Source organism: Penicillium oxalicum, chromosome VI (genome assembly GCF_001723175.1).
Source record: "Penicillium oxalicum strain HP7-1 chromosome VI, whole genome shotgun sequence".
In the NCBI taxonomy this organism is placed as follows: Eukaryota; Fungi; Ascomycota; class Eurotiomycetes; order Eurotiales; family Aspergillaceae; genus Penicillium; species Penicillium oxalicum.
In genome coordinates, this window is record NC_064655.1 from 1,256,366 (window position 1) to 1,270,523 (window position 14,158).

The 14,158-nt window shown below is 53.1% G+C and overlaps 7 protein-coding genes across 7 annotated transcripts; 4 read left to right on the forward strand and 3 right to left on the reverse strand.

Moving 5' to 3' along the window:
* Positions 1–1,511: 1,511 nt before the first annotated feature.
* Positions 1,512–2,273, forward strand: POX_f07735 (Global transcription regulator sge1; the record flags this gene model as incomplete). Its single annotated transcript, XM_050116529.1, has 1 exon — positions 1,512–2,273. The coding sequence occupies one exon, from the start codon at positions 1,512–1,514 to the stop codon at positions 2,271–2,273; it is 762 nt and encodes a 253-aa protein (XP_049966668.1).
* A 23-nt stretch (positions 2,274–2,296) lies between these two features.
* On the forward strand, positions 2,297–2,986 carry POX_f07736 (uncharacterized protein; the record flags this gene model as incomplete). The annotated part of the gene is made up of 1 exon (XM_050116530.1): positions 2,297–2,986. One exon carries the CDS (start codon positions 2,297–2,299, stop codon positions 2,984–2,986), a length of 690 nt encoding a protein of 229 aa, XP_049966669.1.
* A 1,864-nt stretch (positions 2,987–4,850) lies between these two features.
* Positions 4,851–6,334, reverse strand: POX_f07737 (uncharacterized protein; the record flags this gene model as incomplete). The annotated part of the gene is made up of 2 exons (XM_050116531.1): positions 4,851–5,390; positions 5,468–6,334. 2 exons carry the CDS (start codon positions 6,332–6,334, stop codon positions 4,851–4,853), a joined length of 1,407 nt encoding a protein of 468 aa, XP_049966670.1.
* A 1,826-nt stretch (positions 6,335–8,160) lies between these two features.
* Positions 8,161–8,820, forward strand: POX_f07738 (uncharacterized protein; the record flags this gene model as incomplete). The annotated part of the gene is made up of 1 exon (XM_050116532.1): positions 8,161–8,820. One exon carries the CDS (start codon positions 8,161–8,163, stop codon positions 8,818–8,820), a length of 660 nt encoding a protein of 219 aa, XP_049966671.1.
* Positions 8,821–9,238: 418 nt separating this feature from the next.
* POX_f07739 (uncharacterized protein) lies at positions 9,239–9,668 on the reverse strand (the record flags this gene model as incomplete). Its single annotated transcript, XM_050116533.1, has 2 exons — positions 9,239–9,364; positions 9,435–9,668. The coding sequence occupies 2 exons, from the start codon at positions 9,666–9,668 to the stop codon at positions 9,239–9,241; spliced, it is 360 nt and encodes a 119-aa protein (XP_049966672.1).
* Positions 9,669–9,694: 26 nt separating this feature from the next.
* On the reverse strand, positions 9,695–10,936 carry POX_f07740 (uncharacterized protein; the record flags this gene model as incomplete). Its single annotated transcript, XM_050116534.1, has 2 exons — positions 9,695–10,469; positions 10,596–10,936. The coding sequence occupies 2 exons, from the start codon at positions 10,934–10,936 to the stop codon at positions 9,695–9,697; spliced, it is 1,116 nt and encodes a 371-aa protein (XP_049966673.1).
* A 335-nt stretch (positions 10,937–11,271) lies between these two features.
* POX_f07741 (Pseudouridine-5'-phosphate glycosidase) lies at positions 11,272–14,098 on the forward strand (the record flags this gene model as incomplete). The annotated part of the gene is made up of 7 exons (XM_050116535.1): positions 11,272–11,458; positions 11,577–11,785; positions 11,839–11,938; positions 11,997–12,038; positions 12,102–12,332; positions 12,393–12,693; positions 12,769–14,098. 7 exons carry the CDS (start codon positions 11,272–11,274, stop codon positions 14,096–14,098), a joined length of 2,400 nt encoding a protein of 799 aa, XP_049966674.1.
* Between the last annotated feature and the right edge of the window lie 60 nt (positions 14,099–14,158).

Here is a 14,158-nt window from a genome sequence, read left to right on the forward strand (position 1 = left end):
CCGCCCTCCGCGCGAGATCGGGGCGCAATCGGCTGTGGACCTCTTTTTGTTCCGGGTCTATGACAGGTCCGTGCTGGCTGTGGTCTCTCCCAAGACCATCCTCGAGCTCGACCTTTTCGAACGACTACTGTTAATCATAATGATCCTTTAATTCTTTTTTTTTATCCTAACACACAAAACCAGAAAAAAAAACCACAAATGATAATCTGGGAGAATCATGCGAATTATCGTAATTATCATCCAGAATCCTCGAATCCTAGGTCCAATTTTTTCTTGAGACAATTCCCGTCTTTCTCCTTTTCTCTCTTTTCTTTTTCGTTTCTCTTTGGGTTCCCCTTTTCTCTCTCTCTTCTTTCCCGTTTTTTTTTGCCTTTTTCATTTTTCCCATTTTATTTTATCGTTTTCCCATTTTCCCCATTTCCTTTTCCATTGATTTCGTACGAGGCCCGACGAGGGGGGTCTTGAACTTAACTCAAAACCGTCCCGGCCTGCTCCTCTTGTCCCCTTCTCCATACACCCTGGTCGATCTCTTAGCTTATTTTACCTCTCCCTTCATCGACCTTTCGTGTGTCCACCTTTCGCCTGGTGCGCGCAACACTCTCGATGATCGTCCTGGCTCTACGATCTTGAGAACCACCCCTCCTCCCTCCCCCCCCCCAAAAGAAGAATCTGGGGTACAGACATACTCAGGGGCCTGGTCATCATCGATTCGGCACACACGCAAGGGAACGCTGATTAACTCTCGTCCTTCCCCCCGTGGAGGTGCTTCATCATTATCATTACCTCCACTACGACCGCTGCTACTTACTACTCCTCCTACTATTACTACCATCACCACTCTTCCACGACGACCACTGTTTCTCGTATCACGTTGTGCCGGCCTAGACTTGCATTTTCCATCTCCTTCCTCCCTCTTATCACTGCCAATCTCCTCCTCTCTCTCTCTCCCTCTCTTCCTCTCTCCGTCTGTCTCTCCCTCTTCCACAACGTGTAGTCTCACCAGCCCAGAGCCAGAGCGGGCCGCCAACACACCACCGACCAACGAGGACGGCGCTCTGTCGCGTGGGTGATTTACGATTTGGTTTCGTGGATCTCACCAAGCTCGTCCAGTCCGGTCCTGCGCAGCTTTTACGCCGTTCTCACATCCGAAAGTTAAAACTCCAAGCTTTCCTCTTTGCCCCCCCCTCTCTCTCTCTCCTCTCCTCTCCTCCCCCCGCCCTCCTCCGTCTCGCGTCACCGAGACCCTCGTTCTTCCTTCTCTCCAACCCCCGATTCCCGAGAGCCTCTTCGGTCCCGCAGGTGTCAGCTAGACCCTCATCCTCCCCGTGCCTGATCCTTTTCTCGTTTCCTCGCTTGGTCTGGACCTTCGAGAGAGAACATCCCCCTCCCCCCCCCCCTTCCCCTCCTCTCTTTCTCCTCCTGACCTCTTCTCTGACCCGTTCACTCTCCCTCGCCCTCACTCCTTCTCTCTCTCTCTCTCTCTCTCTTACATACACACTCTCACTGCCACCATGGTCAACGGGACGGCGGCAGTGCTCGAGCCCACATTCACGGGGTACGTGGCGACAACACAGGATGCCCTGATTTTATTCGAGGCCTGCTTGACGGGTGTCCTACATCATGTGCCGCGACGACCGCACGATCGCGAACGGAGTCACTTGGTGCGCAGCGGTAGCGTCTTCATCTACGAAGAAAACTCATCCGGCATCAAGCGCTGGACCGATGGCGTGACCTGGTCTCCGAGTCGCATTCTCGGCAACTTTCTAGTCTATCGCGAGTTGGAGAAACCTTTTCCCCCGGGCGAAAAGAAGCGGGCCATGAAGAAGGCCAACAGGCGACCGACGCCCGCCACGAGGCCCGGTGAACCATACCCGCGACCCGAGAGCACCGGGACCGGCTACTCCCCGACATCCCCCCCAGGCCCCTTTGGCGACACCCGGGCACCGCATCAGTCGGAGGTGGAACGGGCTTTGGTGGGGTCCCTGGTGGACTCGTATGGATTCAAGGAGTCGGGCTTGGTCAAGAAGACCATGAGCGTCACGGTCATGGGCATCACACATCATCTGGTCTCCTATTATAGTGTCGAGGACGTCATGCGCGGCGTTCTCAATCCACCCTCGATGGTGGAATCCCTGCGATATATTCGGCCTCGGGCGGAACTCACCCAGAAGCAGAGCTTCCGCGCCCCCATCGACGACATGGAGACCGGCGCCCTGGAGAACCCTCACGATCCCTCCCATGCCTCCCTCTACGGTATCGACCCCAGCAATTGATGCCTCCGCCCGGTGCCTTCAGCATGCCTACCCCGTCGCCCGACTTTTACATGCATCCGGGGCCCTACGCGACGGCCCATGCGCCTCCCCCGCATCAGCCCGGCCCCGTGGCCAGCTACTCCATGACGCCGGGCTCCCTCCCCAGCCAGTCGGCCCCCAATCCGTACCTGCCCTCCCCCGCCGCCGTGGCCGCCAACCCCATCGCCATGGGCGCCAAGAACGACGAATATCAGGCCTTCCGCGCCGGCCCCTACGGCGGCAGTATGGACAGTGTCAGCCACAGCGCGCTGTCCTCCAGCATCCCCGGCATGAGTACGGGGCTCGCCTCGTCCTATAGCGACCGCACGCGCTCCACCTCGGATCACAGTCCGTCCGCCTACCGCAACTCCTCCATCTCCTCACGCAGTGTCGCGACGGACGCGACCTCCCCCATGGATCCCGCCACCCCGGGCACCTATTCCCGCAGCAGCTTCAGCATCCCCGGCCACATGGACGGCAGCAATTCCAGCACTCCGATCGACTCGCGCGGGATTGGGCCGCTCGATCCCAATGTGCCGCGGCGCGATTCCAACCCCGTCCATCCGTCCTATTATACCTCCGATCGAAGCCAATATTACGTGCATGCGGCGGCGCCCGTCAATCACCCCCACTACGCGACCGCCCAACCGCTCTCCAATTGGGGCACCACGGCCCCCGCGCAGCCTCAGATTTGAGGTCCATTCGATCCCGTCCCCAGGACGAAGCTGGTGGGGGGTGTGACTGCATCGAATTTGAAACCCTCCGTGAGGGAAATGATCTCCCGCTTCGGTCACCGCCCATTTGACCTGCGTTGGGGAGACACTGCGATTGTCTTCTTCCCCCCCTTCCCCCTCCCCTCCCAGCTGTGTCTGTTGGACGCAGCCTTGGAGCCAGCGGGGGGGGGAAGTCGGCAACAACGCTGGGAACCTCTCTTTTTTCTTGTTTTGTTTGGTGAGGGTGCTGGGCACCATTCTTTTTTTTTTTTTTTTTTTTTGGATTCGTATCATGATTCCCTTTCCCTTTGTCATTTCTCTTCTCCTTGCGTGGGTGTTTTGTTTTTCTGTCTTTTTCTTTTCCCCGTTGTCCTCAGACGGGGGATCGCCATCTTCCCTCGCCGGTCTCATGATCTCTCATTCCCCCTTCCACCGGTACTCGACTCAGCTGGGGAGGGTCAACTTCTCCCGCCCCCAAATCGCTTCTGTTGCTCTGCCATTTTCTTTTCTATTCTTTTTCCCTCCCCTTGTTTCGGGAGGTCGCTTGGGTGTCGGACGGCTTTTTCATTTGGTTGGGCATGCGGGTGGAACCTCGCCTTTCGGGTGCTGTTCGTTGTATTGGTCTTTGGTGGTTTCATTCTCTTATGTGTCGCGTATGAGTCTTTGCCTCGGTTCTGATTTTGTTTTTTCCTTTCCCACCCCCTTCCCTCTCCTCATGGCCGTTCACTTGATATCCTTATTCGTGGCTGTCTCATTCTCACCCCCTTTTTACATGCTCTCGTCCATCACTTTTCGGAGGTCATCTGTGCTGTGTCTGTTTATTCTTCTTTTCTGTCATCTGTTTTCAACTTGGCGATAGACTCTTGTCTGAGCTCTTCTGGTCTCCCATCATGGGAGAAGAAAAGCCCACATGAATAGTTGTTATGCTTCCATGAGACATGATTCGGTGTGGGTCCAGGTCCAGGTCCAGTACCATTCCCGGAAAATCTTTTTCAAATTTTCCTTGAATAAAAGGAGAAACAAGAAGTGAAAATGTATGGAATTGTCTGCTTTTTTTTTTCTCCCTTGGAGTGATTATACCTTGGGAGTAATGATGGATGTTTCTATTAGGTTTATTGATGTGTTGTGGGTTTGGGAAAAGCGGGGGGGGGTCTACTATTGATTTAACGGTGTCCAACTTTTGCGGATAGGTAGCGGGATGCGATGACATTAGTCTTGTTCCAATTCCTTTTCTCTTGTGGACATCCATCAAGATAAATAGTTGTAATCTTATGTATGGAGTTGATTCTTCTGTATATCATAAAGATCAAATGTTTGAATATTGGGAATCCACCCGACTAGGTAGGTATCACAGACTTTGGAAGTTGGTAGATGTCAAACCTTGGTGCCTTCCAATTAGATCAGTCTAGCCCTGTATCTAGAGACACAACGTCTTCCCGAAGAGAAGGTTCCGGGAAATTAGAAATTACCAAGTAGTTTCAGTGCGTCAACGTTGATCATGAGGTAGATCAGTAGTTTGAACTAGGTATACTATCTTATTATGATACTACTAGTGCAGTTGGGTGTGACCTACCTTCCAATGTATTTTCCTATATTTTGATTCTAGATCTAATTTTGCAGGGAATTACTACATATACTGATCTGATATGCACGCGCCATGCATTCGATGGGCTTTCGGGAAGCTCGAGTTGGTACTTGTACGTATCTTCCGCAATTTCCCTTTGCTTGTTTTTGTTACATATTTCTTGAGGGCCTTTCTGATATGTAAGCGAGTTCAGTTAAGTTCAGCCAAGCCACGACGCGTCATACCATCACTCTACTAAACCGTCTTCTTTGTTATTTTTTTTTAAAGAGACAAAAACACACTCTGCCAGTATTTCATCACTCGATCACAGATCCCCACATGACCCTGCCAACTGACAAACTTGTCCTCCAATTCACACGCCGTCCATCGAACTTGACTCCAAAAAGCCCTCTCCACATCCTCTTGGGCACTATACCGCTCCACCACGTCCTCCGGCAGCGTCCACGCCCGCGTATACTCCCCTTCATCCGTGAACGCCGGATTGACCTCGTGCGGATCAAATACAGTCGCCGGGTTGAATTTGGGGAAATTGGCGTGGATGAAGAAGAGATCGGGCGGAGTCGCGGCGTCCCCGTGGAGTCGGGAGATGCCCCGTTGAACGAGTTGATAGTCGTCGATCGGGTTGAATTGGCCCATGGCGGAGCCTGCGAAGCCGCCGGTTTGTTTGCTTTTGGGGTGACCTAGTGCGACGAGTCGTTCGCTTACCTGGTAGAATGGTTGCTGGGTGACGGTTGCGGCGGCGAGAAAGGTCTCTTTGTCGCCTTCGCCGGCAGCACCTTGGGACAGGAGTGGATAGTAGTACTCTGGTCCCCAGTAATTATAATATGTCACGAGGAGGAGAGTCCGGGCATGCGTCTTCTTGGAGAGCAGTAATTCACCTGATTCGGTGGATGCGCGAAGATTGAGCCGGGTGGTGGGAGGTCAATGATCTCGTAGAAGAGGGGGGATATGCTTGAGGCCCAAAAATCCGGCCAGGTGACCAGACCCGTGGAACGGAAAGGATCGGTCTCAAAGAGCACTTCCGGGTTGATGAGCGGGAAAGCATCCGCGTCTAGAAAGAGGATGTCTTGAAAGGAGGAGAAGAGCATGGCAAAAGGCTTGAATTGATATTTGGCAATTTCAGCCGGAGCGGATGCGAGAATGCGCGAGAGGACGACACATTGCGCATTGAGTGAAGGGAGGACCACGTCGCAGATGTGTGCTTCGTACTCATCCTCGTCCGCGAGGAAGACTTCCATCGGCAGCGTGGACCCTGTTCGTCGGAGCATTCGCAGGGAAATGACCAGAACGGGCAGATATGCGCCTCCTGCCGTGGAAACGATCCCCCTGGTATCTGGGCGATAGGGCAGACTTAGAGTCCCCTCGGCGCCGGTGATTGCCGCCACAAAGCCTGCGTGCGCGGTCTTGATCGCGGAGAGATCCTCCGAGTCCACGGCGGTAAGGTAGTTCTTCAGAGGACGCGAGTCATTTGGATCGAATCCTTCCGTGGGGGCCTTTTCATACTCAATGATCGGCATGGCCTGGGGGCCATGGGTTTCCAAAAGCTCATAGAAAGTGTGCCAGAACTTCCGGTGAGCCTCTTGAAGGTCTAAGACAGGATTCACCAGGCGAGAAGAATTATCATGGTTAGAGTAGTCTAAACTCCTAGCACGCCAGTTTGAAACGGACCAGACGATGATCGAAACGAGGAGAACTGCGAAAAGAAGGAAGCGCAGACGCAGATACTGTCGAGGAATCATGGGCATGGCGCGCACGCGCACGTGCGTGTCTGTAACGGGGGGTGCACAAAGGCACTCCCTATATGTCTCCGAATTGGCTTATGTCTGAGAGAGATAGAGAGAGGGGGAGCCGGATAGAACTCGCAACTTGCAAGTCAATCGTAGGTACACCAGACTGGGAGAATTGCCGGGCTTCTATCTTCTTCGCGATTGTGACCCGGCTTTAGACTCCTGCTGCATGAACCCTACTCCCTTGGCCCCGGTCAACCCCACCGGTTCCGAATGCTGTGAACTGGGATCTTCGATCTGGTCCTCTGCGTGGCGGCTGCCTGGCCCCGGCGCTAGTGGTGGAGATCCCGACCAGGGTGAAGTCTCCAAGCACAGTCCAGTCAGTACTGCAGTGTGTGTTGCAGGTTCCACTGGATGACTCGGGCAGTCCTTGAAGGCCAGAACTTCTCCTTGGCAGTTGTCCAATCCCTGTCGATCGACCGAGCCCCCTTGATATAGCAGCAAAACATTCACAGCGTATCGAATCAAGCGCCAAAAACAAACGACAGGGAAAAAGACACACAACAAAAGGAGGGGGGAGAGAGAGAGAGAGAGATGCAAGCAGTACCGTTACCACGATGCAGGCCTGACGGCACCCACAGATATGAATAGGGTTTGAACGAGAAACCTACACCGATTTGAAACAGTTTGGGAGGACAAGCCAAGTGGAGGGCCCCAAGATGGCGGGTTGGAAAAACGGACGGGCCGGGCACGGGACCAAAAGCATGACCGGCGATCACTCCGGGGCTTCTTTCCCCACCGTCATTCTGGACTCTCTAAGACTCTGCACTGCACAAGTTGAGCCGATAATGCTGGGTATCCTCCCCTGCTTTGCACGGGATAGCAGCCTCCGCATCAATGTGAGAGAAGCAGGAAACGGAAGATTCACAGGTGGAGATGATCCTGCAAGTCATCAAATTACATACCATGCAAGCTCGATACTCGATCGGGAGAGAACCTAGTCTGTCAGATCGTGAGTTCCTCTCGGAGTATTACATAAGACTTCCAGGCCCGGCGCTCACTCCTGCAAGTCTAACAGCCCTACTACACAGGGTACCCGCTTACATGCAGAAGCAGGCTGCAGCTAAGAATGAGTTTCCTCGTCAGCGTTGCTTTCAGAAGACTAGAGCTCGAGAGCTCGAGAGAGATCGAGAAGTCGTCCAACTGGAACTAATAACCCGAAAAAATTGAACCAGATTCTCTCGACCATTGACTAGTCTCTGAACGCACTCTTTGACCAAGTCAACATCAATCTGGGAAGATCAAGGCAACCTGTGCCACGACTCACCATGATGCAGACCGAAATTCGTTATGTATGGAGGGACAAATCAGACAAATGCAAATTCCTCTTTGACACAATGCGCTGGCTATCTATGGTGACGGGGGCGCCATTCCGCCCCATCTTTGTCTCTTTAACTAGCGATGAACGAAACAAAGAGCGACGACACAATTAATCAAAGAACAATGTTTCAAATCTATCTTTTTTCTTCAGAAAACAAAGTGTCACAAGTGACAATGCCCGCTAATTCAATTCCATCCTCCGATCCACCCGACAGAACGTCCTCAATATATAATGTCGAGTCCAGTTTGTGCCAGAACCCGAGATTCAAACTCATCGGCGATTGGTATTCCCTTCAATACCGCACTTGAGATTTGAAAAATAAGAAAAAAAGACACGTTCTCTGGTTCGATTACATCCTTCGCCACTCCCAAATCCTAGAATCTCCATTCAACCCCAATTCTTGATCTTCTTCAGCAGCAACCCTGCTTGTCTCCGTTGTCAGTGACGGAAGAGTGAGAAGAAAATGCCTTGGATTCGGCGCAGGAGCGTGGTAATGCAGCGTACCGAACCTGGATACATAGAGGTGCCGGCTCACCTGGTGCGGTGGATGCCTCACTTCTTCTGCATCGGTGATTGCGGGCCGGATTGTCCGGATAACAACCCTCAAAACCCGCCTATTCCACCATGGGTGGCGCGGGCTCGAGCCCAAGCCCAAGCACAAGCAGAAGCCAAGGCACAGCCCGAGGCACAGATACATGCAAAGGCAGAAACAGAGGCAGAGGTGCAGACAGAGACAAAGGCGCAAACCGAGGCACAAACAGAAGCGGAGGTGCAGACAGAAGTGAAGGCGCAAACTGATGCACAGGCGCAGTCTCAATCAAAGTCCAAAACTCGACCACCGGCGCAGTCGCAGTCCGGATCTCGGGCGCATTCTCTCTCCAAACCATCGTCTCCATTTCGGTGCCGGTGCGCATGCCATTGTCAGTACTGTGGGCGCCCAATAAAGGCTCTTCAACGCCTCTCTAACCGCGAAGAGCAGAAGAAAGAAGAGAAAGTATCTCGAACCATTGATCATACACCATCTCCCTCGGCCAGCACCATGCATGGGTGGATCAATGGTGGCAAGTATCACACACAGCAGTCAACCCGGAGCAATATGCCCTCTTTGCGCCGGGGCCAATGATCGAAATGAGCTTCTCCGAGTACTTCAAGGCTGACTGGGCTGATAGATGATCCATTTTGTGGGGTTGTTGATTGTTATTCTTCAGTTACTTTTCCCTCTCTCTTTCTTTTCGCGTTGTGACAGGCCATGTTCTATTTGCAGATTTCTAGATAATTTGGCGGATTTACAAAGGATCGAGAAAACTGACAATAGTCAAAGACGAAGTTGTGTTTTGCTCTCTTTTTGATATGCAGGCGGAAGATGAGGAAGCTTTTCTTTGTCAAATATTGGTGTGTTACAGAGAAAGCACCCTGAAGGGCTGGAGAAAAATAAATTGCTGGCTGGAGTATTTTATCTAGAGACTTTGTATAGAGATGCTATCAAAGGCATCATAATAAACAACAAGAAGAGACTGCTCGTCTTAGAACAGCGCTTATATTCAACGCTTCTTAATGCTGACATCAAGCTTGCCAACGGCCCAAATGCCCACAAAGACGGTGAGCAGACCCGCGAAGATGGTGAGAGGCTTGCGAAGTGCATCCGTAATAGTGTGGTCATAGACCACCTAGAAAATAGAACAAAAAAAAGGTTAGCTCAATAAAACTATCACACATATAGGAACGGGGAAGCCGTACAAGTAACTGCGAGTCGCGTGCCTCATCGGTGAGACTGTTGACCTCCAGGGTCAAGGTGGTCCGACCGAGAGTGTCCATGTAGGTCTTGAGCGACGACAGGGTGGCATTGATCTGGTTCCGACCGGGCAGACCGTTGCTGGCAGAGCCCTCGACAATCTCGTAACGCACATTGTGCGCACCTTCGGGAAGAATAACCCGGAGGATCACCCGCTCATACTGAATGCCCTCGGCCATTTTGGGTCCTTGAAGGAAAGGTGCTTTCAGGACGTAGGAGTCACCCCAGTGGCCTTGCGAAGGAAGGCAGAAAGGTTGTTGTTCCAGCCCAGCTTGAAGCTGTAATTCCAGCCTCCGAAAATAGGGTACCGGGGCTTGAACTCCAGGTTGGCGCCGGTCTTGGCGGTACCGGGGCGATAGCGGCTGGTCGAGACATTACCAATATCGTCAACGAAATAAGCATCGACGGAGCCGGGGAGTAGAGGGTAGTTGAGCTCCCGCACAGCGCAGGTTGGAGCCTTTTGGTAAGAGGCAAAGGTCCACTCCACGCGCGAGAATTGGTTGGTCAGCTGCGAAGCGTTGTTGCGCAACCAGTAACGTTCTTCTGTGGCCAAGTTGCCGCCCCAGTGTGAGACTTCCAGATCGCGCTCGAGCAGATTCACGGTAATCACCGGGTGAGTGTACTCGTAGCGCACGGTGACCGGGTACTCTGTACCAGGAGTCACCTTGGCAGTGTCATAAGGGCCATATGTGTAGGTGGCCCCCTTCCGCTCCGGGTCAGCACCAGACTTGAGACCTTCGGTGGTGGTGTAGTCGGGGATATCAGTGCTGGGGAACTTCAGCTTAGTCTTCTGGGTGACTGTCTGATAGGCCGAGGGCACGTAGGCGGAGAAGCGATAGGTCAGATATTGTTTGTCATTCTGGTCAATGGTGGCCGGCAGCGGGCTCAAAGAGGATAATAGGGAGTAGGAGATTCCAAGGGTCAGCTGGGACTTCGGAGCCAAAGGTTCGGGGAAGTGGACAACGAAGTATTGGGTTTCACTATGTATTCGAGTGTCCAGATCAGCTCAACTTTCGCTCAATACTTGTGGGATGCCGCGCATGCGCACACGACCAAAAATGCGACGACCGATGACGATCAATCGCACTGCACTCGAGACAGCTTACCTGGATGCGACAGGCTCTGTGACATCGACCTCAAAGCGGCCCTTGTTGGGCGCCTTTCTATCGCGCACCTCGAACCCTCCGACTCGCTCAAACAGATCTGCAGGGAATGGAACGTAATAGTCGCTCTCGGGCTGCTTGCCAATGTTCTCAACGACTACATTGACGGTCTCTCGTGCATAACCCTTTTCCAGGTTGGTGTTGCGGACCACATTTGTGTTCTTGAAGACTTGCGCAGGTTGAAAGTCGGATGGAAGAGCCACGCGGAATGGTGTGGTTGAATCGGCCGCGGCAGCCAAGCTGGGAGCAAGCAGCCCGAGCACGGTGGCGGTGAAGAACCTCATTGCAATTGAGGATATCGTGCCAGAGCACCAATTGGCCCCAAGCAGTCTATTGGAAGTCTTTTTTGGGGGGATTCTTCAACGAGGTTGTTGACGAATCGGGCTTGAGAGGGGGAAAAGGTCGACCTGACGAAGCTGATGAGGTGTCCCCATTGTATACGCAATACGGTGGGCGCAGCGGCCACGAGATGCACTCCGCTGCTCTTATCGCTCCGATAACAGCTTCTCCTCATTTCCGCCGCCTCCACTCTTTCATCTCCATCCCCCACTCATTTGGTCTGTGGAGAGTCATTCACTCCTTCTGCGTGTGTTTTGGCCAATTCCTCCTCCTGGTGATCATGTTCGTCTCCAGAGCAGCTGCTCGGCTTCAATGCCGAAGAGGCACTCATCTACCACACCTACGCTCCCTTCATGATCTCCAGAAGCACCCTCAGAGTAGGTTCCTGCAGGTTTCGGAAGAGGTGCGCGACGCTGTTGCAACTGGAAAGCCAGTTGTTGCACTGGAAACAACAATCTATACACACGGTCAGTAGCCACCAGAATCGTAGAAAATTGCTAGCAGATGGTATATGGCACAGATATGCCCACCTGAAAGCTGCGCAATTTCGCATGGGCTTGCTGACTTTGACTCATCCAACGCCAGGCTTTCCGTACCCCGAGAATGTTGCGCTTGCACAGCTTCTGGAATCAGTAGTGCGGAAGAATGGTGGTGTTCCCGCAACCATCGGTATTCTCGGGGGTGTGGCTCGGGTTGGAATGAGTCCCGACGAGATCGTCGAGTTGGCCTCGACTGTCGAGAACAAGAGTGCCATCAAAGTCTCTCGCAGGGATCTTGGGTACATTTGCGGCATGGTCAGTTGCATCGGGTGACCTTCATCACAGGCACAGCACTCACAAATCTCTAGGGTATGGCTGGGAAAAAGATTCATGGTGGTACCACCATTTCGGGCACAATGATTCTTTCTGAGCTCGCTGGCATTCGAATCTTTGGCACTGGAGGCCTTGGTAAGAACTTGAGTCAATCAATCCCGCCTCAAAAATCATGGATTAACAATCACTACAGGAGGCGTTCACCGTGGGGGTGAGAACACCATGGATGTTTCTGGTACGTTAAATCATGTTCATCTGCTTATATCCTGAATCATGTGAGACTAAAGTTCGATGTCAGCCGACTTGACTGAATTGGGTCGCACCCCGGTGACCGTCATCAGCTCTGGAAGCAAGAGTTTCTTGGATATTCCTCGCACTCTTGAATATCTCGAAACGGAGGGTGTCTGCGTGGGAACCTTTGCCGATGGCCGCACAGGTCCAGTGGATTTCCCCGCTTTCTACTCCAGAGATAGTGGGATTCGCAGCCCCAAGGTGATTCAAAATGAAGCCGAAGCCGCTGCAATTGTTTGTAAGTTTGGATGCATTTGCCATGATTCCTGACGCCCATCGAACTGACATGGTCAATAAGATGCGCAATCTCATCTTCCCGTCCGCTCGGGTCTCCTTTTCTGCAACCCCGTGCCTGAAGAAGCGTCGTTTGACAAATTGGAAATGGACCGTATTGTTGCGGAGGCAGTTCGTCTCGCTGAGGTCCAAGGCTACACAGGCAGTGATAACACTCCCTTCGTCTTGGCCAAGATCAAGGAACTTAGCGGGGGAAAGAGCGTTGTTGCAAACCGCGCCTTGATCGAGTCTAATGTCCAGCGGGCAACCCGAGTGGCCGTGGAGCTGGCTAAGCTGGAGAATGGCGACCGTGGAGTCAAGGCTGGGTGAGTCGGTCACGGCGCTTGGCTACGTACGACATGTATATTCGGTGCTAAAGTTGAAGACACGCTTCTCGATAGACATATGCCTGCCATCCCTAGTCCCACCAAATCTACCAACCTAGATCAGCCCAAATCTCACCAGACTGTTTCACCACCGTCTCAGTCTCACGCTCCAGAAAAAGCAGATCTCGTCGTAGCTGGCTCGCTCGCAATCGACCTGTCCTGTGACTACGCTCCCTTCACGCCAGAGAGCAGTCAAGACGCACCCGTACCGCACACCTCTAATCCTGCAGTCATCGGGCAGAGTTTGGGTGGCGTTGGTCACAATGTCGCCCTGGCTGCCCGGTACATCGGGAGCGAGGTGCTCTTCTGCAGTGTGGTTGCAGATGATTTGAGCGGACGAGCGGCTCTCTCAGCCCTTGAAACCGAAGGTCTTGACAATGCAGGCATTCAGATACTTCCCGCGAAATCAGGTACACGGACAGCACAGTATGTGGCCATCAACGATGCAAAGAAGGATCTCGTCGTTGCCATGGCAGATATGGGAATCGTGGAGCTTTCCGAGAAGGAGTTGGACTTTGACCAGTTCTGGGAACCATTGATGGCATCTGCGAAGCCGCACTGGGTAGTCGTCGACGCCAACTGGCGTCCAGAGGTCATTGCCAAGTGGACCTCGATGGCTCGCAAGCACGGCGCACGCGTAGCGTTCGAGCCAGTATCCAACGCCAAGTCTCGTCGCTTATTCCTTCGGGATCCCGCCAGCGGAGCCGATGCACCTATTGGACCGACTCAGACCGTTCCCAACCATGTCATCAGTCTCGCCTGTCCTAACCGATATGAATTATCAACCATGTACATGGCTGCCCGTGAAGCGCAGCTCTTCGATTCTCCAAGCTGGTGGGCCGCAATTGACGCCATGGGCCTTTCGCCCAGTGGTTCGCGCGAGCGCCTAGTCATGGCGACGTCAGCCAAGCTGGTCGATGAGGGTTTACCCCAGCAGTCCATTCAGCTTCTCCCTTTTATCCCATGCATTATCACAAAGCTTGGAGGGGCCGGTGCGCTATTAACTCAGCTCCTGCCACGTAATGATCCTCGATTGACGGACCCCGAGTCCGCGCCTTATATTCTGTCTCGCACCAGCTCCACCGATGTACCCTTCGGAGGGGTGTATATGCGTCTCTTCCCACCTGCCGCGATCTTGGCGGCCGATGAAGTGGTTAGCGTCAACGGTGCCGGCGATACTCTGCTGGGTGTCTTGGTTGCTGGGCTTGCAAAATATCCCACGCTGCGCGTGGAGAATGTTCTGCCTTTGGCCCAAGAGGCGAGCCGCAGGACGTTGATGAGTGCGGGTGGAGTGAGCAAAGACCTGGAAGGCCTCGTGGCCGAGTTTAAAGCAATTGCCCAATAAGACCATGTATATAGCCGGCTCTTTGAAAAAGTCTTACATGAGGCGTGTATCAATAGATGT